The following is a 22,164-nucleotide window of genomic DNA, read 5'->3' as shown; positions in this document are numbered from 1 at the left end:
ATCGCTGGCATATTGTCAATTTCCAATATTTAGACAGGCAACTAGTAATAATCGTGTTTGGCTGGCGTAAAGCGAGCATGCATTTAGCAAATACATCGCATCCATCGGATAATCAACACTTGTCACTCCGTCACTCGGCGCTGTGGCAAATCGAGTGGGTTAAACAGTTGCAAATGCCAGTGGAATCCGGCGGCCTTCCTCCAATAATTAATATGCCCAGCGTGCAGCATGGAGCTGATGAAAAAGGGGGTGAAATCCGGGATGTGGAATGTGGGTTGGTGGGCCATAAAAGGCGTTAAATTGACACAATTGAACACACCCTTGAGACTTGAGAGTGCGAGGGGTTCCTCACCCCGACTGTTTGCTGTGGCAGGAGTCGGTGTTGCTGCTGCCTATGGGGGTGCATGTTTAATCGCAACTGGCAGCCGGCAGGCGGCAACATCGACATCTTCATCACTGTGCCACCGCAAAAATCCGCTACAGCGATTTACAAAATGCTTTCCAAAAACGGGGAGATGACAATACATTATCCTGGCGCCGTGTCCTCCTGCTCCTTTCATATTTGGCCTATGCAAATATGTGCGACAATTGATATTTGGCGTGAAAACGTGACAATGTCTGGTGGGGATAGGTCTGTTCTGGTGTCTAAATATTGGGATTGGTGGCTGGGGTAGAAAGGTAAATCGAGAACCTTACTAAACTTTAATCTAAGCTATGCTATTGCCAATCCCAAATCGATTCCCTTCCTTTAATTACCATTTCATAACTTTCATAGCGTGCATCTATAAATATCCACCTTACCTGCCCATATGCATTCTTTTTCCACCTTCCCGTATGATATCTATAAGAAAAGACCCAGGAGATCGATTTTGCCTGCAAACTCGACTGTCAAAACAGGCAAACAAATTGTGCAAATAAGTCGAGGAAATGTTATTTATGTTTGTAAGATTTTCTGTGATTAAATAACTAAGCCAAGCCAGCCTCCCAAGCCACTGCTGCAATGACAGCAGTTGCAACTCAGCCGAGCTCCAAATGTGTCAGCATCGGTTGCATATTAATGGCCCGGAGGTGTGCATGCCAATTGTCATGCGCTGAAATGCTTGTTAACAACGTCGATTGCTTTTCGGGAAGCCAAACTCCCTCCCAGCCCACTCCAACTACCAAATCGAACTGCAGCTCAGTTCCAACTCCTATAAACTCCCTCCTTCCACTGCCCCCACTGTCTGGATATTTCCTTTTTTTAATCAAAAAATAAGTCGATGCTCCTGACTCCCGACTCCAGGACTCCTCCCTCGTGGCAATAACGCCACACATTTGTAATGTTGCTTCTGTTTTTTGCTGAATGAGGAGCCCAGGAAGCAGCAATAAAAAAATGAAAAGAAACAGAAACAGAACAGAAACTACAACAACAGTGGATCAATCTGCAAAGGACTTATGCACTTGGGAAAAGGTTTTAGATCTTCTTGGTATATATATATATTTACTATGCCTTGAAAGAGCTCTTTTATTAACTGTAGATACATTTTTATTTAAGAAACGTACGTTTTAAAGTTAAACTCAGAATATAAATTTCTCTTAGTGCATCTCTTAGATACTTTTACAAGTTACTTTAAGGCAATCAATTTGTAGTCGAATCGCATGGATTGCAAACGGCCAGCAGGGGGATGGGCTGGAAAAACCAATCAAAAGAGCGTTGCGAACGCAAATTGAACGGCAAATGGTTGCAAGATGATATTTCAATACACCAGCTTGCAGCTCACCTGTGATCCAGCTCCCCCCGCCTGTGGCCCCTTGACTTTTGGGGCCATAAATTATCGACGGGCGACGCCTGCGCGTAGTTTTCTTACTTTTTTGCAGTTATGATTATCGCGCCAGGCTGCGAGAGAGTCCTCTTCCTGCGTTCCGTTCCGTTCTATGTGCAAACAAATGTAAAAAACTTTTAATTGACTTTTGCAGTTTCAGTTGTTGCTGAGCCACCGCCAGTTGCACTTTTTATGGCCCCTCGCGTGCATGGCAGCTTAAAAGTTAATAAAACACGCCCAATGATAACAAGCCGCCAACAACAGCGCACTCTGCCATATTTTGCCCCTGAGGTCTTCATCATCATTCCGAAAGGTTCCACCAACATTGTGGGCTGACTCCTCGCCGATCCTCGCCAGACGTTCAAAGGTGGAGTTGGGAACCCAAAACCCCTCTTAGCTCGAAGCTCCAAGCTCGTAGAAAAACAATCAATTAGGCCCACAAGTAGCTGGCGAAACAGAAGGCTTCAAGCTCCACGAGAGCGCCATCGTGAAAAGGATACACAGCAACAAATTCAATGGAAAGTTGAATCTAATAATGAAAAATACATTCCCTACATCTTGGGATTTGAAAGCCTCTCCTAGAAAGGCAACCCCTTTGTTTTGTCTTTGGTTAATTGTAGTACCCTTCTTTTCTCCCAGTGCTGGAAGGATGGGTATCCGGAAGATCATGATGAGGTTGCTTCGCTGCCCAGTGGCAACGACACGACTTTGATTCTCTTTCTGCAGCCGACAGCCGGAGTTTTATGGCCTGCTTTGGCAAAATTTATGTTACATTTTTATAGTTCCAGTGTAAATTGACTTTTAAAATGCAAAAAAATTTATCATAGCAACGGTCAGGGTTGAAAGGGGGGTTTCCCCGCCGTCGACAAAGGGTGGGGGTCCCCCATTCGTTTAGAAATAAGTGGCAACTCCTTGCAAAGCTTTCGCGGAAAGAAAGCTCGATAACATCTGCGCGGGCTAAAGTGAAAAACCACCCTAAAAAAAGATCTACTTTAATGTTTTAACAACGATTCTTGGATGCTCTAGGAATTGTTTTCTTTTTAATAATAATGTTAACATATAGGATATTTTCAATGACAGCAGTATAATAAAAATACTCAAAAATATTAGAACAAAAACTAAGAAATACCTTCGTTAATCAAGCATCCTGACAAAGTTAATACACTTTCCCCCAAGAATAAGTAAACAAAATCCAAGCTAAAAAGCTTTTGACCAAGTCAAAACATTTGGTCAGACCTTGGCACTCAATTTCCGTAGTTGTTAGTAATTTTTCGGGTAGTTCGACAGTGCAGTTTGGGCCAAACCCTCGGTGAAAGCTTTCCTTGAAAGTTTGGGTCGCGTGGGTGCCGCAAGTTAACCCGACACCACACCCACCCCTTTTCGAGGTCACCGTCCACCCACTTTGAATGTTTTCAAGTCAAATGCATGACAACCGAGTCCGCGGAACAGTTGCGTCGCATTTCGTACTCCTCTGCTGCACAACGGGAAAAATCCATAAATTGATTGAGGAGTAAGAACCAGGAAGAGGAGCTAAAAATCCGCTAGAATGCTGCTGCCCACGGTCCGCTCGGCATCCGGGGTCGGGTGCAAGTGGAAGTGCTGCTGCCGCCGGATATGGGAGTCCCTGATGTCCCCAATTTCGCCAAAGAACCTTCGCACCACAGCGCTGTTGACCAGCATCTATCAGTTGGTAAGTATTTTGGCATTTAAGAGGAGGAATAAGGATATAGGACACCAGAGACACCTTACGTAAGAGGCTAGAAGGAATCGAATTTATTATTCAGGCGGGGCTCAGCGCACATAACCACTGGCACGCATTTCGGACCTTGAGGACCTCCATGCAATCCAGAGGACGATTCGAGGTGCAACCGCCAGCCCCTATACAAAAATTATGCACTGGATATGCAAAGCCATACCCCACTGGGCACGCAGGGAACCATCGAGAGCGGCAATTGAAACGCACGCCAAAAGGAGACGGTCCTGCGGCGCAATGCGTCTGCACCGTTGTTCAGCGATCGAACGTGCTAGGACGAGCACCCTTTTAACGCTTTTGCCAAGTTTGTGGACAAGGTCGAGGCAAGCAAAGCCAAAACCGGTTGGGAATTCTACAACCCCTAAGCTGATGCAGCTTTCACAGATCTTACATATATGTGCTACCTACACATTGAAGTTCTGGTTCTCGCCAGACTTTTTTGATAAAGTTTCTATTTATTTTTAATTTAAATTTCATTTTGATGTTTTAAAACTAAATAGTTTTCACCCTTTCTAGTTGATTTCCCATTGTGCTCTGTTCCTGGTGCTTCTGGGCCTGGCTCATGCCGAACAGATGTGCCATGTCCTGGAACTGGACATTCTGGACCAGAAGGACAATGGTTTCTACAACATGTCCCCGTTCCACAACGACTTGGTTCTCCAAACTGCCGCCCAGCTGGCAGATGCCACTGAAAATGTTCTCTATTTCCTGGCTGGAGTCTCGGGGACCTATGCCCTGAGTTGCATTGCCCTGTTCTTTGGAGTCTACAAGAATCGTCCTGGCCTAATCATTCCATGGCTGGTGGTTGAGTTCCTGATGATGGTGGCCCTGGGAGTCTTGGTTTTCATGCTGAGGGACATGAAAGTGGTGCAGTTGTTGGGCGGGCAAGTGCCCTACTGTAAGTTATTGTGGTTCTTTTATATTATTCCAATAATTTTTAAACTTGGTTATCTTTGAAAACTCCCCAGTTATCGTCTGCTATAGCTTGATCTGCATGGATTACTGCAAGTGGTATGTGATGCACAGCTTCTACCAGAGCTTGAGAACCATGAACAAGCTTAGGGAGATCGCTACAGTGGCCATTCCCTGCCCAGCTCCTGGGGCAGTAAGTCTTAGATCCTTTCCCCTCGTTGGACAACCTTAACACAAGTGTAATCTTTACAGATACCCTACCATTTCCAGAGGGAGCACATGTACCTCGGCAGCAATGGCTACAAGCACATCCTAACCGAGTCCCCCGATGGACAGTGCTAAGCAAACCCAATGAATACAATTATATTTTGGAACTTCCCCATCAGGTGTCTTGATTGCAACTGCTCTACAGTTTCTGTATTGCAAAACCGAGTGTGATATGGATATAGCAGAGATACTATTTTAGATAGCCAATGGATCGAGGGGCCTATTCAAAATACCTAACATATTAAATAAAATACATACTCGTCTATGTCCCAGAGGCAGTGCCTGGATGTTGGGAATATCGAATCGACGCAGTCAGCAATATCGTTTTGCCGGGAAATTTATAAAACTATTTTTGTGTAGAACTTGGCCAATAAGGCGGTCTTATCTCTTATCGTGTAGTCGGTAAACCGCGTTACATATGTACTTCAGCACTTAAATAAACGTTAAAACTTATTATTTTGTTTTATTTGTGACCTAAAATCGTTTTGGCTTTAAAAACATTTGAGATATTATTTTTCTCTACTTGAGAAGCTTCTAACAGAGCCCTAGCCCTTCCTGCCTCGTGCTGACTTGGTAGTTGGTGGTGCCAATGAGGTGCTGGCTGTAGTCGTACTCTGGGTGGTAGCAGTGGATCCCATAAGGGTCATGTCGTTGTCCAAGCTGTCCATCAGCAGATCCGCCACTGTAATGTTCGTACTGCCCTCCGAATCACCTTTATCGGTGGGAATGCTGATCTGAAACTGCAGCAGCACCACGAGATAGGTGACCATTGTGGTTATGAGTCCTTTGAAGAGACTCCGATTGACATCGAAGAAGCCGCCGCAGTTGATGGTAGAAGGATTCATTTCGGTGGCTCGCAGAAACATGTTGATCTCGGTCTGGGCATCAGAGTTCATCCAATTTAGCTCCACCATCAGCAGCTTCTTCTGGAAGTTGGTACGAACATTCACAGAAGCATAATGGGCCTCATCGCAGATGTAAAATAGCAGTCCTATATTCCACAGAGCCGTGATGGTCAGCCCAATGTCCTTGATGCCGAATCCCTCCGAGAGCTGCGACATTAGCCCGTAAATCGAAAGCGTGATGATGAAGAAAAGGTAGAGGCTCATAAAGACAAACGTGTAGCAGAGTGCGTTGCCAGTATCCCGGGTTAGCTTGCTCAACCGGAGCCACAGGACCCGATAGTCCGCCACCATGGCAGCCGGTCCAATGTGTTTCAGGGCCTTCTGGAATCGCTCCGCCAGGAGATGGGCCGTAGTGCTCATGGCCTCGCAGATGAGGAACCACCAGGCGCCCAGCATGGCTGTCAAATTGTCCAGGATGCAGTAGGGCACAACCTGGTTAATATTCAAATCCGACATGGTTATGTGGGTGATGACCACAGAAAGGACCGAAAGTATGGGCAGCACAATGGCGATGTAAACGGCCTTCTGACGAAGTTTCAAGGGTAAGCTGTGTCCGGATATTTGGTAGTAAAGGACCTCGAAGTCATCCCAATCGTTAAAGAGCCGAGCTATCTTCCTGGCCTCCGACCACAGTATGGGTATTATCATAATGGGCAGGATGTTGACCAGAAAGAGGTAGGCAATAACCGCCTCTTCAAAAGGCCCACTCAGTGAACGAACGATGTGGATACGGTTATTGGCCACATAGCCAACGTAGCACTACCCGAAGGAGAAACATAAATATTAAACAAATTAAATTCATTCGATTTTACCCTCCTACCGACAAAAGGATGTAGAATACGACAGAGTATACAAACGAGGCTGAATTCATTTCGAACTTGGCACGGGCTGGACCACGGCGAACAATCGGGAGTACTCCAATAATCCGAAGGAACCAGTTAACTGGAGCAATATTCCTGTAAAAAACACTCTTTGGAAAGGGAAACTTCCCAAGCTCCGTAATCTGTTAAGTAAAAGCCTAAAAAGATCAACTCACTGGCGTAAACTCCGGGTTATTGGAGGCTGTGCTATCCGAGCTCTTCTTCCTATCCACTGGAGGCGCTTCGTAATCCGCATCCAAGCGCTCAGCCAAACCAATGGAATACTTCCGTACCCCGTACAAGTAGGCCTGGGCATTGGCACTGTTCAGGGGCTTGGCGTTCAGGAACACGGCGTCCGGTTTCTTGCGTCTATAATAGCTGGCCATTTCCGGAGAGAGACTGTCCGGGAATTTCCTTGCCCATGGCCTTTTACACCAGACAGTGACATTAACTATGCATTCACACGCCTTCTATTGACCACGCCCAGTGTTGACTTAGAGCCGCAGTTTTAGTTTCCTGTTGATGCGGCTTGTTTGACTTTTGCATTCATTAACCTTAGCCCGGTGTCCCAATTTCAAATTTGTGTCAATGGCGCGAAAAGCGACGATTTTCAACACTAGAAGATTAGTTCCTTTGCAGCACTTAAATTTTTTTGGTATTTCTCTTATCAGGAAAACTATAATTTGCGTTTTAATTTGTTGCCTGGATAGATATTTCTTATTAAATATGAGGAACATTATTTAAACTTCTTATCTACAAGTATTATAAATTTTATTCTTTACAAAGCTTTTTTGCGCAGTTTAGTATTTTTCTGAAGAACCAACTTTGGTAATACTAAGCCAGGGTGTGGGTGATAAAGATAAATAAATAAATAAATTCGAAAAAATGGACAAGGAAAAATTGATTGTGCCCAACCAGATAGGCTACCTGATTCTAAAGGACGATGGCGCCGTTCTAGAATCCGGTGGAGAGCTCAAAAACGACGAGCGTAGTGCAAATGTGATAATGGGCCTGCTAAATCTTACTGAGAGGTTTGTCGAACTCAAATAAATGATTCACTCCTACTTACATCGATATTTTTCCAGTATTGACGAACCTTTCATGCCAAACAGCAGCTGTGAAAGGATCACCATAGACTACGAACAACATTATTACAGCATTTGCATGTCCAACCGTCGAATATACATCGTGAAGATCAGTAAATCCCAGAATGGAACCACTACGACCACCAGCTCCTCCTCGTCCAACAGCGTGTATAACGATGCCACCGAGGGAGGAGCAGTGCTGGCTTGAAACCCAAACTCGGATATACGCACCACCACCACAACCTGCCGCTTCTGTTGGCAGGGAAATGGTCACAGACCCCACAATTGGCGCACTCCCATATTCTATTTGATTCTCCTCTTTATTTGTCAAAGAATACATCATCTGTAAGCTCCTGCTCAAAAATGCGTCTTGCCTCCTGGGTAACATCCAACAGGGTGGCTTTGCTATTGCACAGAATCACATAGTATTGCCGGAAATTGCAGCTTCGCTTAACGATCCAGTAGTCGTTAGTGGTTTTCACCTGCAACTCCTCGGCAGGTGAACTGTCCAGCCCGGACACACCGCTGGGATGAGACAGATCAGCTATAATGCTCATCACATTGCGGGGTATGGTTTGCGGAACTAGTCGGGGAAGGTTTGAGTGATGTTGCAGGCTCTGTTCGTTGATGAAGAGGTATTTCGGAGCTGATTCGCTGCTGCTGTCGTGGCCAGTGGCGCCAGCTGCCTCCTTGGCTAGCTCGCTGGCAATGTCCCGCGCCAATGCTCTTAATTGGGAAGCCATATAAGCATGAAGTTCGTCGTAGAACGCCTGTTTTGGCTCAGGTTGTTGAGCTAAAAAAAGGGAATATATTATATAGCCCCGATCATAGTTTAGTTTCATTTTCTACATACCATCTACAAACAGACAAAGAGTAATGTTCAGTGCTCGATAGATGAGCATGTAGTATGGAGTCGACTCCTTTTCCAGGGTAATAAAAATCTTGAGGGGTGGCTCATTATCCGTTTCCTGTCCATCACCTTCTCCCGCTTGCTGGCCTCTTACAAAACCATCGAATGGGCTTTCACTAATACTTCTTTTTAACGAAGGACTTACGGCGGTTGAGCTACTGGCCTCCGCTTTCAAAACGTTGTTTACGATATAGGAATGAAGACAATACAAGTCCTCCGGGAGAAGTCTACCACCGCAGAGAACCTGCTGCTGATAGAGCACGACAGTTTCCTTGATGGATGGAAATGCTTCGCTTAGCATCCTGAAGTTTTGAGCTCGCAGGAAAAGCGATTTGTCCAGTGGCAGGTACTGAATAGAGTGGAGCATGTCAACGATATCACAATGGGCAAGGTCCTTAAGAGTTGTCAAGTATTTATCATAGAAGGTCTGCAGCTTTTGGCAAAGCAATTCCCTGCGCTGGTCTAGATCCTGTTCCTCCGATCCGATGGAAGCAAATTTTCCGTTTAGAAAGCGAAACATTTGGTAGCACTGCTTGAGGATGGCTCGGTAAATCCTGTCGCAAATCTCTGCTCCTCGGTACTCTGCCACCTCTAACCCGTCCTTAAGGCGCACCTCCTTGGGGACGTTCAAGACCAAAACCATCCAGTATTGATCCTCTGGTTGATAGAAGAGCTGTGTGGTCTTTTGGGTATGTAATGCCTGGCAGTCATCGTCAGAGGTAAAGGTCCTACAAATAGAGATTCATTATAAAGGGAATGAAGGTGGCCTAAGCATCATACCCAGTAAATCGTATTATAGCCTCACTGAGACCCACGTCTTTGATTTTTGTATTCAATTCTATATCATTCGGATGATAGAACAAAACCTTTTTGTGTTCCTGAAAGAAATTACTCATTAATGGGCGTTTACTTCTGATAATTGGCATAAGACCCACCTCTCCTTCCCGCTTACAATAGTTGGAGTTGAAGACGTAAAAGCTTCGCAAATTGACTTCCACCCTCTGCAGTAATTTCGCCATTTCCTTAAAATTCTTGTAAATAAAATAAATATTTTGGGCTTCCACCCTAGAGTGACCAAACCCAAAAATAAGAAAATACTACAAAATACCGCATTTTTTTCATACTAAAAATACCAGACGCTATCTGGCGCTTTGTTTGAACCCACATTTAACCCATTGATACACTAAATTTAAATTAACTCATTTAATCAGTGTTTTATGAATTTAGAAAGAAAATTTTGGTGGTCTTTTTAACTAACAGAATTATGAATCGTGATCTAAACTGGAATTTTGATTATTGGACCGCCTTTTCTCAAAAGAACTAGGCGGTTTTGACTATGGCTTGGTAATCTTGATCTTGATTGGGGATTATGGTCAGGAAAAGTCTTGCTTGTATCTTGTATTTATTGGAAATGTATTTAGATTAGGCTTGAACTCCTCCGCGTAGACGGAGCACCAAGTGAAGGGTTGACTCCTTCTGGATGTTGTAGTCGGAGAGGGTGCGGCCATCCTCGAGCTGCTTTCCGGCGAAGATCAAACGCTGCTGGTCTGGGGGGATGCCCTCCTTGTCCTGGATCTTGGCCTTCACGTTCTCAATGGTGTCGGAAGGCTCGACCTCCAGAGTGATGGTCTTACCAGTCAAGGTCTTCACGAAGATCTGCATACCTCCTCGCAGACGGAGGACCAAGTGAAGGGTCGACTCCTTCTGGATGTTGTAGTCGGAGAGGGTGCGACCATCCTCCAGCTGCTTTCCGGCAAAGATCAAACGCTGCTGGTCTGGGGGGATGCCCTCCTTGTCCTGGATCTTGGCCTTCACGTTCTCAATGGTGTCGGAAGGCTCGACCTCCAGAGTGATGGTCTTACCAGTCAAGGTCTTCACGAAGATCTGCATACCTCCTCGCAGACGGAGGACCAAGTGAAGGGTCGACTCCTTCTGGATGTTGTAGTCGGAGAGGGTGCGTCCATCCTCGAGCTGCTTTCCGGCGAAGATCAAACGCTGCTGGTCTGGGGGGATGCCCTCCTTGTCCTGGATCTTGGCCTTCACGTTCTCAATGGTATCGGAAGGCTCGACCTCCAGAGTGATGGTCTTTCCAGTCAAGGTCTTCACGAAGATCTGCATTCCTCCACGGAGACGGAGGACCAAGTGAAGGGTCGACTCCTTCTGGATGTTGTAGTCGGAGAGGGTGCGGCCATCCTCGAGCTGCTTTCCGGCGAAGATCAAACGCTGCTGGTCTGGGGGGATGCCCTCCTTGTCCTGGATCTTGGCCTTCACGTTCTCAATGGTATCGGAAGGCTCGACCTCCAGAGTGATGGTCTTACCAGTCAAGGTCTTCACGAAGATCTGCATACCTCCTCGCAGACGGAGGACCAAGTGAAGGGTCGACTCCTTCTGGATGTTGTAGTCGGAGAGGGTGCGTCCATCCTCGAGCTGCTTTCCGGCGAAGATCAAACGCTGCTGGTCTGGGGGGATGCCCTCCTTGTCCTGGATCTTGGCCTTCACGTTCTCAATGGTGTCGGAAGGCTCGACCTCCAGAGTGATGGTCTTACCAGTCAAGGTCTTCACGAAGATCTGCATACCTCCTCGCAGACGGAGGACCAAGTGAAGGGTCGACTCCTTCTGGATGTTGTAGTCGGAGAGGGTGCGACCATCCTCCAGCTGCTTTCCGGCAAAGATCAAACGCTGCTGGTCTGGGGGGATGCCCTCCTTGTCCTGGATCTTGGCCTTCACGTTCTCAATGGTGTCGGAAGGCTCGACCTCCAGAGTGATGGTCTTTCCAGTCAAGGTCTTCACGAAGATCTGCATTCCTCCACGGAGACGGAGGACCAAGTGAAGGGTCGACTCCTTCTGGATGTTGTAGTCGGAGAGGGTGCGGCCATCCTCGAGCTGCTTTCCGGCGAAGATCAAACGCTGCTGGTCTGGGGGGATGCCCTCCTTGTCCTGGATCTTGGCCTTCACGTTTTCAATGGTGTCGGAAGGCTCCACCTCCAGAGTGATGGTCTTTCCAGTCAAGGTCTTCACGAAGATCTGCATTCCACCACGGAGACGCAACACCAGATGGAGAGTAGACTCCTTTTGGATGTTGTAGTCGGAGAGGGTGCGGCCATCCTCGAGCTGCTTTCCGGCGAAGATCAAACGCTGCTGGTCTGGGGGGATGCCCTCCTTGTCCTGGATCTTGGCCTTCACGTTCTCAATGGTGTCAGAAGGCTCGACCTCCAGAGTGATGGTCTTACCAGTCAAGGTCTTCACGAAGATCTGCATACCTCCTCGCAGACGGAGGACCAAGTGAAGGGTCGACTCCTTCTGGATGTTGTAGTCGGAGAGGGTGCGTCCATCCTCGAGCTGCTTTCCGGCGAAGATCAAACGCTGCTGGTCTGGGGGGATGCCCTCCTTGTCCTGGATCTTGGCCTTCACGTTCTCAATGGTGTCGGAAGGCTCGACCTCCAGAGTGATGGTCTTACCAGTCAAGGTCTTCACGAAGATCTGCATTCCACCACGGAGACGCAACACCAGATGGAGAGTAGACTCCTTTTGGATGTTGTAGTCGGAGAGGGTGCGGCCATCCTCGAGCTGCTTTCCGGCGAAGATCAAACGCTGCTGGTCTGGGGGGATGCCCTCCTTGTCCTGGATCTTGGCCTTCACGTTCTCAATGGTGTCGGAAGGCTCGACCTCCAGAGTGATGGTCTTACCAGTCAAGGTCTTCACGAAGATCTGCATACCTCCTCGCAGACGGAGGACCAAGTGAAGGGTCGACTCCTTCTGGATGTTGTAGTCGGAGAGGGTGCGTCCATCCTCGAGCTGCTTTCCGGCGAAGATCAAACGCTGCTGGTCTGGGGGGATGCCCTCCTTGTCCTGGATCTTGGCCTTCACGTTCTCAATGGTGTCGGAAGGCTCGACCTCCAGAGTGATGGTCTTACCAGTCAAGGTCTTCACGAAGATCTGCATACCTCCTCGCAGACGGAGGACCAAGTGAAGGGTCGACTCCTTCTGGATGTTGTAGTCGGAGAGGGTGCGACCATCCTCCAGCTGCTTTCCGGCAAAGATCAAACGCTGCTGGTCTGGGGGGATGCCCTCCTTGTCCTGGATCTTGGCCTTCACGTTCTCAATGGTGTCGGAAGGCTCGACCTCCAGAGTGATGGTCTTTCCAGTCAAGGTCTTCACGAAGATCTGCATTCCTCCACGGAGACGGAGGACCAAGTGAAGGGTCGACTCCTTCTGGATGTTGTAGTCGGAGAGGGTGCGGCCATCCTCGAGCTGCTTTCCGGCGAAGATCAAACGCTGCTGGTCTGGGGGGATGCCCTCCTTGTCCTGGATCTTGGCCTTCACGTTTTCAATGGTGTCGGAAGGCTCCACCTCCAGAGTGATGGTCTTTCCAGTCAAGGTCTTCACGAAGATCTGCATTCCACCACGGAGACGCAACACCAGATGGAGAGTAGACTCCTTTTGAATGTTGTAGTCGGAGAGGGTGCGGCCATCCTCGAGCTGCTTTCCGGCGAAGATCAAACGCTGCTGGTCTGGGGGGATGCCCTCCTTGTCCTGGATCTTGGCCTTCACGTTCTCAATGGTATCGGAAGGCTCGACCTCCAGAGTGATGGTCTTACCAGTCAAGGTCTTCACGAAGATCTGCATACCTCCTCGCAGACGGAGGACCAAGTGAAGGGTCGACTCCTTCTGGATGTTGTAGTCGGAGAGGGTGCGTCCATCCTCGAGCTGCTTTCCGGCGAAGATCAAACGCTGCTGGTCTGGGGGGATGCCCTCCTTGTCCTGGATCTTGGCCTTCACGTTCTCAATGGTGTCGGAAGGCTCGACCTCCAGAGTGATGGTCTTACCAGTCAAGGTCTTCACGAAGATCTGCATACCTCCTCGCAGACGGAGGACCAAGTGAAGGGTCGACTCCTTCTGGATGTTGTAGTCGGAGAGGGTGCGTCCATCCTCGAGCTGCTTTCCGGCGAAGATCAAACGCTGCTGGTCTGGGGGGATGCCCTCCTTGTCCTGGATCTTGGCCTTCACGTTTTCAATGGTGTCGGAAGGCTCCACCTCCAGAGTGATGGTCTTTCCAGTCAAGGTCTTCACGAAGATCTGCATTCCACCACGGAGACGCAACACCAGATGGAGAGTAGACTCCTTTTGGATGTTGTAGTCGGAGAGGGTGCGGCCATCCTCGAGCTGCTTTCCGGCGAAGATCAAACGCTGCTGGTCTGGGGGAATGCCCTCCTTGTCCTGGATCTTGGCCTTCACGTTCTCAATGGTGTCGGAAGGCTCGACCTCCAGAGTGATGGTCTTACCAGTCAGGGTCTTCACGAAGATCTGCATACCTCCTCGCAGACGGAGGACCAAGTGAAGGGTCGACTCCTTCTGGATGTTGTAGTCGGAGAGGGTGCGGCCATCCTCGAGCTGCTTTCCGGCGAAGATCAAACGCTGCTGGTCTGGGGGGATGCCCTCCTTGTCTTGGATCTTGGCTTTGACGTTCTCGATGGTATCGGAGGGCTCCACCTCCAAGGTGATGGTTTTTCCAGTCAAGGTTTTCACAAAGATCTGCATTTTGGATTATTCTGCGGGTAGAAAAGTGCGAAACGGTGGAATATTAGTGGGCAGATAAATTTCCGTTGTGCTACGTCGAGAGTTTCACAATTTCTGAGACCGTTGGGGGGGGATCGAACTGAACTAAGAGGAACGTTTTTGTCAAGGCTTGCTGTTCCACTAAGTTGTTCACATGGACGATTCCAAATTCCAACCCCTTACTTTTTCGGAACAAAGACGTTGGGAAACAAAATGGAAATGGAGAAACCTTTGTTCCGCCGTCATTTTATCGTTTGGTGAGTGTGTGTATTCAAAATGCATGTGTGTGTGTATCTGGTTAGTATGTATACCAGTGACGTCATGGAAAATGCAACTAACTTGAAAAATTTCAGACGTGGCCTTATTTGAACAACTGTTTCCTTGTAGAGTTATAAAACGAATTGGCATTAGTACAATCGACAATTGGAACAGATTATAATGCTAATGTAGGAACAATGCGTAAATGTATGGGTGCGACTTCTCGAAATTTCACATGACGCGTCCCTTGCAGATTTCACAATACGCAAAAAATTCTATTAATAGACTTGTTTTTATTTCGCAGGGAAATCAATAGGAATTAGCAATGCGTAGTGCCAATATATAATTAATTGTTACGTGGCTACATAAGAGGGTTGAAAAGGAAAGAAAATCTAAAATGGCCGAACAAAGACCTTGGAAAAAAGTTCAATGCAGTTTTTCGCAGTCGTTTAATCTTAAAATAGGAAGGTTTCTTTGGATTAAACTTACTCTCGATTCCAATCGCTTTATTGATGTACTTAGTCACAATTAAATAAAATACTTTTAGGAATTATATTAATACGCTTTTCTGTATTTCCGCTTTATATTTTTCTGTAGTTGCTGCTACAATTGTCAAAACGATTGTAATGGCTACTATGAGTATCACCAAAATCGAAATATCGTACTTGTGGTATTTTCTTTTTTAGCCACCCTTGGTCACTCAGTTTTTCAACTCACCCATTAAGGTCACTCTAGAAATTCACACTATAAATTTTTTGGAAACTCACCACAAAACAAAACGATGAAATATTTTTAAAACAATTTTTAAAACGAGATCTCTCTATGAAATTACTTGACCGACTGAATCGAATGCTTTCTCAGTGAAACATACTTTGACACTGAATTATTCACAATGAATTTTCTACTTACCAATATATATGGTTGACAATAAAATCAACTGAATCTTTGTTATATGAGATGATATATTTTAATATTTTTTTAATCTTTGCTACTTTTGTTTCACTTTTACTTTTACCGACACAACTTCTGAAACTCACAGCTTGACTGGAAAATTTTGAAGTGAATTAAGTGAATGTGTGTCCTGAAGCTATGCTGGTGTGATATGTTGAGTGTTAACAGCACGACTGCTTTGTTTATTTTTCCTAATCACTAAAGTGAAGTTTAAATCTTGAAGGCTAAGTTGTGTTTCTAATCTCCTGTATTGTTTTTATATATCTATCAAAAAATATGGCATTATTTGCAATTATAAAGATTGCATGTTCAAAAAACTTATTTGACCCTTTCCAAATTGAATTTAGAATTTATTTATTATTAATTCGTTGCTGTTTTTAAATAAAAGCTTCTGAATCAGTACATCAGCGCTTAGCCCTTTAAAAAGTTTAACTTTCTGGCACCACTGCACCGGTTTCGCTACAAAACGTCCACACTGGTTCCCACCTGCCTAACTTGGATTTTGCATTTGACACTTTCAATTTTAGAGTCAGATAAGCCGGACGGAATGGAGCTCGAGATATTCAATGCTAAGAACAGCAAGCCTTACGGCAAGGTGAAGGTGCCCTCGGCAGCCACGCCTATTAGCGACTTGCGCGCCCTCATTCACCGGACCCTGAAACAAACGCCGGACGCAAATCGCCAGTCCCTTCGTTTGGATGTTAAGGGAAAAAGCTTGAAAGACACCGACACCCTGGAGTCTCTGTCACTGCGCACCGGCGATAAGGTGTACATCAAGGATCTGGGACCCCAGATTGGATGGAAGACAGTCTTCTTGGCAGAATATGCTGGGCCGTTGATAGTGTATCTCATCTTCTACTTCCGCCCAGAATTGGTCTACGGAAAGGCGGCCAGTCTTCCGATTTCCCTCACCACCCAGTAAGTATATGTATTGCGTGAACGAATCGGTGTTTGTGTGATTGTGTGTGGCGAAAGTGGCTGAAATTTCGATTAGTGCGAGGTTTTGTATGCGACCTGATTGACCCTGGCTTATGCAAACTAAAACGCAACACCTCGGCCGGGCACAACTCTTACCCGAATGCATAATTATCCATTCCTCTCCGTCTAACCTGTTTTCTTTTTCCCCCTCTTGCAGCATTGCCGCTGGCTGCTACACGGTCCATTATGTGAAGCGTCTGCTGGAGACGATCTTCGTCCACCGCTTCTCGCATGCCACGATGCCGCTGCGGAATCTCTTCAAGAATTGCACATACTATTGGGGATTCACAGCCTATGTGTCGTACCATGTTAACCATCCGCAGTTCACCTCGCCCTGCATGTGCACTGTTTGGGCCGCTTTGGGAGCATTTGCGGTAAGTATTTTAGTTAAAATTATTAGAAGTTTTTGGAAATATCTATTTATTAAAAGGAATTCTGAATCAGTTCTAAAGTCCATGTCATTGGATGTTTTTATCAAAGAATTTAAAAATGTAGCTTCTATCAAAACCCTAATGGGTTAGTCATTCTATGTTAAGATCAAAGGGTTTTCGGTTGGCAATTTCTTTGATTAGTTACTTTAATTAGTTTAAAATTCAGCTGAAATCAAAAAATGTAGAAATTGTGTTACGAAAACATGCGATTTTATCAATATCCATTTCCCTTATCAGTAACGGGAACTGAACGATTATTTTTATTGCTTTTATAAACTTTAAAATATGCAAAAAAACTCAAATATATATATTCTATTATGCTTTGACAAAAATTTAATTCAACGTTCCCTACTTTTAGCTCTGCGAGCTTGGCAACTTTTCGGTGCACATTGCCCTGCGCAACTTGCGCCCACCTGGAACCAAAGTACGCAAGATCCCAGTGCCTGACGGAAATCCCCTGACCCTCTTGTTCAAGTAAGCTTACACTTAATCAATGGTGTTTACAAACATATAATAACCACTTCACCTTTACAGCTTTGTGTCGTGTCCAAATTACACCTACGAGATCGGTGCCTGGGTGTCGTTTTCAGTGCTGACCTCTTGCCTGGCCGCCTATCTGTTTGCCTTTGCTGGCGCTTTCCAGATGACCGTTTGGGCCCTGGCCAAGCACCGCAACTACAAGAAGGAGTTCAAGGACTACCCCCGTCAGCGTCGGTCCATTTTCCCCTTCGTCCTTTAAAGGACTTTCCGCTGAATTCGCTGTATTACCTATTCCACATTTATACATTTTCATTTGGCTAGCGTTTAACTGGGTAGTTGTCTAGTGAACTTTGTGCTTTTGTTAACTTAAAGCAAATACAAATTGGAGAAGCTGAAATTCGCACGAGCATTTTTTTGTCACATCTCGGACTTTGACCTTTTGGGCAGGTAATCAATGATTATTTTGGGCTTTATAACGGGAGATATAGCCAGATTGGTAAAGTGGATAATACATCAGATCATCGAATGATAAAATTATACGTTTTTCGAGTGTGTAGATAAGAACCACACCTTTCAATTACTTTAATTTATAAGTCTGAACCTTAAAGATAAAAGTTAAAATATTTGAATTTGGCGCCAATTGGTGTTGCCAGATTGCTTCAAATCCATTTCCGAACGACGCAAAGTTGGCTGCAGTTGAAGTTTTTGTTTTTATTTTGCCGGGAATTAAAATCGAAAACTACATTTTCCTGGCGCAGAACAGCCATGAACCTTTTCGAGGAGCTGGACACCCTGGAGCCCGCAGCGAAACTAGTGCCGCCGCGGCTCGAGCCGCCCACGGCCCACAAAATTACTATGCTGATACTGTTGAAACAATATGTTATCGTAAGTGCTTCTTTCCTTCCTACAGGAAATTGTCCTTTTTGTTAATTTGTAATTTTTGTAGAACAAAAAGGCATGTTTGGATACCGGGATATCCATGGCCACCAAGCGGCGCCGCATGTTCTATATGCTTATCTTCAAATTGATTCAGGAGGCGGACAAGACCTACAGCGAGCTGCACAGTCTACTGACCACTGGGAAATACAGGCTGGATCCCCTGTTGTTGGAGGCTTTTGAAAAGGCCATGTCAGAGTTTTGTGCCGGTAGCATTGAGGTGCTCTTCGACTTTGCAGAGATCCAGAACATCGATGAGATTCTGAATGAGAACTATGGGATAAGCCAGTTCAGTATGGTGGGTGTTTACGTTCGTCGAGTGGGTGTTGTCCTCGAACGCCTTAGTTTCGCGGAGATGATGGATATGTACAAGAATATTTGCTCATACTACGAACGAGGCGTTCGAGCTGCTGCCACGGGCACCAGAAAGGCTGTTGCTGGGGGAATCCTACACCGTGAGGAAACCCCTCCGCCCGTCCAGGCGGATACTGATAAATCTGGACTTAAGGAAAAGGATAATTCGTTGACTGGCTACTTGGCAGAACGGAGTACCCTGAGCAGATGGGGGCCCAAACAGGCAAAGTTTTTTATCAACAAGCAATCTGAGTTGCTGGAGAGTAACGAACGAAATGCCCTTGCACCCATGGAGCTGCAGAAAAAAGTCCAAGAAATCATCAGAGACCTTCCACTGGCAACCACTCCCTATTTCCTGGGATACATGAACCAGCTGCGTGTGAGGGATTACTATAACGCACTGAACGCTCTTCACCGAGCATTGGACAGGAGTCCGGTAAGACTGATGGGCCAGGAAAAAGGATACCAGTACTTTTGTGTAAACCTGGCGGTGCTGCATGCCACCTTCGGCCATCGAGACGAGGCGCTGGCTGCCCTCAAGGAGAGCACAATGTTAGCCCAGGAACATAGCGATAAAAGCAGTCTGAATCTAGCCAACACTTGGTATTGCCTCTTGCGGGATGAGCTGCCTCTATCCGCGATCCAAAAGAGCGTGCAAGAGGCCAACGAAGTGGATGGATCCCTGCTTCAGAACTACACCCTGGCTTTGCATTTTGCCGTCAAACTGGGAACGGTGGCAGGCTATCAGCCCCTGAAACTCTTCGATCTCCTTCAGCGTAGTGATAATCTAACCAACCGCAACAACTTTGCGGATCACTCCTCGGATGCATTGGCTTTGAGAAGTGCCGTGTGGTGCGCTTACGGAAGGCACGAATTAGCTGCTCTGTACTCCCAAGTCCTGTTATCAGTCCGAGATCGGGCGGAATATTGTTCAGCCGGACTAGGCAGTGCCTTGTCCAGCTACGCCCTGTGGCTCCAACTTCAGGGGGAATCTCGATTGGCCAAGGTGCTACTCCAGCAGGCGAAGGAACGTTTTCCCCGATTGCCCAGCGCCGAGGGTTGGATGATCAGTCAGTGCCATGTGATCATCCAAAGTGGGATATACCAGTGCCGCTGGCACGATGCCTTAAAAGCCTGTGATCAGCTTTACCTGCTGGACCCCTCGGATGCACTGATGCAACGAGCTTCAATTTACGTAGCCAAACGAGAGTTTTTCAATGCTCGAAGACTGCTGGACAAGCTGGCCACTAAGGATCAACTGCCGTTTCTTCTGCGTATGCGGGTTCAAGTATTACTCGGCTACTGCAGCATGACAGATGGACGTTTCTCCAGCGAGACTTCCATGCTTCTGCTGCGTGTTGCTGAAAACATGGCAGAGTGCCAGATGGATTACGAACTAGCCTTGGTGGACATGCTGCTGGCGCAGCAACTACTGCTTCTAGGACTGCCCCAGAAGGCCTATCAGTCGATTAAGCGGTGCATGCACGACATCCACATCAACGGAGGACTCTACGAGAGAGCGAAGTCAGACTTTGTTTTCGTACGCTGCCTGCTGGCGATTACCCCAAACAATGTCGAGCAGCGGAAGGCGCAACTCCTTAAGTCATTGGATATCCTAGAGCGCGCCGCTCAGTCCTTCAAGAAACTTTCGGCCCACGCCAAAGTCCTGGATGTGTACGTGTTTCTGGCGCAGCGATTCAACGAATTCGGGGAGCGTAATTTGCGGAACAAGTACGCCGGCGAGTTCAGGCGTTACTTTACCGAGCATCCGATTCCTAGAGAATATCTCAGTAGTCCCTAGAAAATATATAGTATGTACAAATAGAGTTTCATGTTTCCGACCCGACATAGTTTCAGCCCATCCTTCGGCCTGAAAAAACCCAATCAAAGATTGTAACCATTAGACATCGGGTGATCTTTTAACTCTTAATAAACGAATATTTATTAATTGGTTTGAACCATAGTGGTTGTTTGTTTATACTCTGTACGCCAACTACAATGCTAACACCTATCTGAAGTTTTGCAATTGCTCGCATCGTTTCGAGTCGAAGGGGACAGTGGTAACCGATATTTCCGGGGGAGGTGTGTGAACGCATAAATGCTAGGCTGAGGGTGTGGCTGTTGGGTGACTTTCTTTGGAGGATTTTGCTATTGTTTCGGTCGTCCGTGGTGTCCTCGACATCGACTGCGACTGGGATTGATTGGTATCGACAAACTTAAGCTAACGTGTGGCAAATCCGAGCTCGGAGTTCAGAGCCCCGACGCCGGTTATCGTAGTGCTAATATGCGTAAGTGGCTAGGTTAACGAATCGAGGGAAGGCTGGGCGAAGGTCCGCTCGGAGCCATCGCGCTGCTGGGACCCAGTAGAACTTGCTTCTGCTGCGACTTGTGCAGCTCCTCCATTTGGGCGCGCTCCGTCTCGAAAATAACGGGCGCGAACAGAATGACGGAACTGGTGAAGAAAATCCAGCTGGCGCTGCACGAGAACGCGTAGAGGCCCTTGAAGCCGCTAACGGTGGCTCCGGTTACTGCACCCACGGCATTGCGCACCGGCTCGGGGAACATTTCCGTCAGTCCCCAGAAACGTTCGCCAAATGACTCGTCGGGTTCCTAGACAATAAGAAAATTTGTCATTAGAGTTTGTTTCAATCTGATTTTTAAAATGAAAGATCGTAAAAGTATGTTCCTTTCATGCAGGACAATATAAGAGCCCTCCAAGATTGAGGTTAGATCGTGTTGAATTGTTTACAAACATGCTGCCACTTACATCATCGTAATTCTCGCCCTGAGGCTCGTTTGATGTCTGAAATGAAAAGAAAAATAATTAGTATTTTCTACCGGGCATCAGTTCTTTGGGGTTTTGTGGGAGCAGCTGTTCTCGTTCACATTTCACCGACAATTACGTGAGCACGATAAGATTCACTGAATGGGCAAGGGGAACATGGGATCGGAACGGGGGGAAGAACCCACGTTTTTGGGGCCTCTACTTACAGCGGCCACTGCCCGCCGCTCGGGCGTCTCGTCCTTGCTGCCACCCAATGATGACATCCCGCTGTCCTTTTCGATGAACTCGATTTCGGGATCAGAGTCCATCAAATCCTCAATTTTCACAGTTTCGGTATCCACTTTTGCGGTTTTGCCTCAACGCACACAAAAGAAAATCGAGGGTCAACTCAGTCGCAACCCCTTGCCAGGACACCCACGGACGCTAACACGAATAATGATCGCTAAATGCAGTTCGCACTGGCATTTAATTGAGCTTTTAAGCAATATTCGCTGTTCGGTGCAAATAAATTGATTTTGTACCGTGGTCTTTTGCCTTGGAGGTGGGAAAAACTTCGATAGCAATACCGATGCATCGATAAAAATACAGCAGCGCCCTCTGTGGGCCACAGATATTGCGACGGATGGCAGTGCCTTACGTCTTACGTCAATAAGTTATCGGTTTGCAATTTTTAAATTAATATAATTTAAAAACAAACGTATGGCATGTCTTTCGCAGTTTTGTAATTTAGGTCTCACTACCGAACTCTACTCACCTTTTCTTCTGGTTCGCCCATCCTTCTTCCGCTCCTTTCGTGGATTTAAATTTAAAAATATACACACTATTTCTCGCAGCCAAAAATTTAGAAACGTTGTTAAATGAACAACTCAATTTTACATGTACAGGTTCTGAACTACCCTTGACACACCGGAGAAAGGGCTACTACTCTCGTTCTAGTAATA

General features: G+C 46.6%; 8 protein-coding genes and 1 non-coding gene across 16 annotated transcripts; 4 read left to right on the top strand and 5 right to left on the bottom strand.

Moving 5' to 3' along the window:
• The first annotated feature begins 3,032 nt into the window (after positions 1 to 3,032).
• Positions 3,033 to 5,147, top strand: Fie (Fire exit). Its single transcript, XM_017242861.3, has 4 exons — positions 3,033 to 3,492; positions 4,072 to 4,453; positions 4,524 to 4,660; positions 4,720 to 5,147. Exons 1-4 carry the CDS (start codon positions 3,349 to 3,351, stop codon positions 4,807 to 4,809), a joined length of 753 nt encoding a protein of 250 aa, XP_017098350.1. The 5' UTR covers positions 3,033 to 3,348; the 3' UTR covers positions 4,810 to 5,147.
• LOC122320985 (U11 spliceosomal RNA) lies at positions 3,588 to 3,846 on the bottom strand. Its single transcript, XR_006245929.1, has one exon. It is a non-coding gene; the product is annotated as a U11 spliceosomal RNA (small nuclear RNA).
• An 85-nt stretch (positions 5,148 to 5,232) lies between the features above and the next one.
• On the bottom strand, positions 5,233 to 7,202 carry Gr63a (Gustatory receptor 63a). The gene is made up of 3 exons (XM_017242864.3): positions 6,676 to 7,202; positions 6,460 to 6,609; positions 5,233 to 6,398 (listed from the first exon to the last, which is right to left on the bottom strand). The coding sequence occupies exons 1-3, from the start codon at positions 6,883 to 6,885 to the stop codon at positions 5,280 to 5,282; spliced, it is 1,479 nt and encodes a 492-aa protein (XP_017098353.1). The 5' UTR covers positions 6,886 to 7,202; the 3' UTR covers positions 5,233 to 5,279.
• A 108-nt stretch (positions 7,203 to 7,310) lies between these two features.
• On the top strand, positions 7,311 to 7,948 carry Lamtor4 (Late endosomal/lysosomal adaptor, MAPK and MTOR activator 4). The gene is made up of 2 exons (XM_017242863.3): positions 7,311 to 7,530; positions 7,585 to 7,948. Exons 1-2 carry the CDS (start codon positions 7,385 to 7,387, stop codon positions 7,790 to 7,792), a joined length of 354 nt encoding a protein of 117 aa, XP_017098352.1. The 5' UTR covers positions 7,311 to 7,384; the 3' UTR covers positions 7,793 to 7,948.
• Positions 7,886 to 9,584, bottom strand: Ccz1 (vacuolar fusion protein CCZ1). Its single transcript, XM_017242859.3, has 4 exons — positions 9,430 to 9,584; positions 9,275 to 9,372; positions 8,438 to 9,222; positions 7,886 to 8,377 (listed from the first exon to the last, which is right to left on the bottom strand). Exons 1-4 carry the CDS (start codon positions 9,511 to 9,513, stop codon positions 7,905 to 7,907), a joined length of 1,440 nt encoding a protein of 479 aa, XP_017098348.2. The 5' UTR covers positions 9,514 to 9,584; the 3' UTR covers positions 7,886 to 7,904.
• Positions 9,585 to 9,682: 98 nt separating this feature from the next.
• Positions 9,683 to 15,422, bottom strand: Ubi-p63E (Polyubiquitin-63E). Of its 7 annotated transcripts, none has more exons than XM_070279803.1 (3): positions 15,218 to 15,422; positions 11,505 to 14,043; positions 9,683 to 11,276 (listed from the first exon to the last, which is right to left on the bottom strand). In XM_070279803.1, the coding sequence occupies exons 2-3, from the start codon at positions 14,030 to 14,032 to the stop codon at positions 9,917 to 9,919; spliced, it is 3,888 nt and encodes a 1,295-aa protein (XP_070135904.1). In that variant the 5' UTR covers positions 14,033 to 14,043; positions 15,218 to 15,422; the 3' UTR covers positions 9,683 to 9,916. The 7 variants fall into 7 exon arrangements, with proteins under 7 accessions (XP_070135904.1, XP_070135906.1, XP_070135905.1 ...); XM_070279805.1 differs by having other exon boundaries at positions 11,733 to 14,043; XM_070279804.1 differs by having other exon boundaries at positions 9,683 to 13,328; positions 13,557 to 14,043.
• A 303-nt stretch (positions 15,423 to 15,725) lies between these two features.
• On the top strand, positions 15,726 to 17,545 carry Sc2 (trans-2,3-enoyl-CoA reductase Sc2). Its single transcript, XM_017242860.3, has 4 exons — positions 15,726 to 16,177; positions 16,395 to 16,611; positions 17,027 to 17,142; positions 17,203 to 17,545. Exons 1-4 carry the CDS (start codon positions 15,807 to 15,809, stop codon positions 17,405 to 17,407), a joined length of 909 nt encoding a protein of 302 aa, XP_017098349.2. The 5' UTR covers positions 15,726 to 15,806; the 3' UTR covers positions 17,408 to 17,545.
• A 281-nt stretch (positions 17,546 to 17,826) lies between these two features.
• ida (anaphase promoting complex subunit 5 ida) lies at positions 17,827 to 20,855 on the top strand. The gene is made up of 2 exons (XM_017242884.3): positions 17,827 to 18,033; positions 18,095 to 20,855. The coding sequence occupies exons 1-2, from the start codon at positions 17,914 to 17,916 to the stop codon at positions 20,237 to 20,239; spliced, it is 2,265 nt and encodes a 754-aa protein (XP_017098373.2). The 5' UTR covers positions 17,827 to 17,913; the 3' UTR covers positions 20,240 to 20,855.
• Positions 20,356 to 22,135, bottom strand: mge (translocase of outer mitochondrial membrane 22 homolog mge). Of its 2 annotated transcripts, none has more exons than XM_017242894.3 (3): positions 21,978 to 22,135; positions 21,206 to 21,241; positions 20,356 to 21,048 (listed from the first exon to the last, which is right to left on the bottom strand). In XM_017242894.3, the coding sequence occupies exons 1-3, from the start codon at positions 21,996 to 21,998 to the stop codon at positions 20,740 to 20,742; spliced, it is 366 nt and encodes a 121-aa protein (XP_017098383.1). In that variant the 5' UTR covers positions 21,999 to 22,135; the 3' UTR covers positions 20,356 to 20,739. The 2 variants fall into 2 exon arrangements, with proteins under 2 accessions (XP_017098383.1, XP_017098382.1); XM_017242893.3 differs by lacking the exon at positions 21,978 to 22,135 and adding an exon at positions 21,430 to 21,779.
• Between the last annotated feature and the right edge of the window lie 29 nt (positions 22,136 to 22,164).

This window comes from Drosophila bipectinata, chromosome 3L (assembly GCF_030179905.1).
Source record: "Drosophila bipectinata strain 14024-0381.07 chromosome 3L, DbipHiC1v2, whole genome shotgun sequence".
Taxonomy (NCBI): domain Eukaryota; kingdom Metazoa; phylum Arthropoda; class Insecta; order Diptera; family Drosophilidae; genus Drosophila; species Drosophila bipectinata.
The sequence above is the reverse complement of the archived record's forward strand: the minus strand, read 5'-3'. Positions and strand labels throughout refer to the sequence as shown.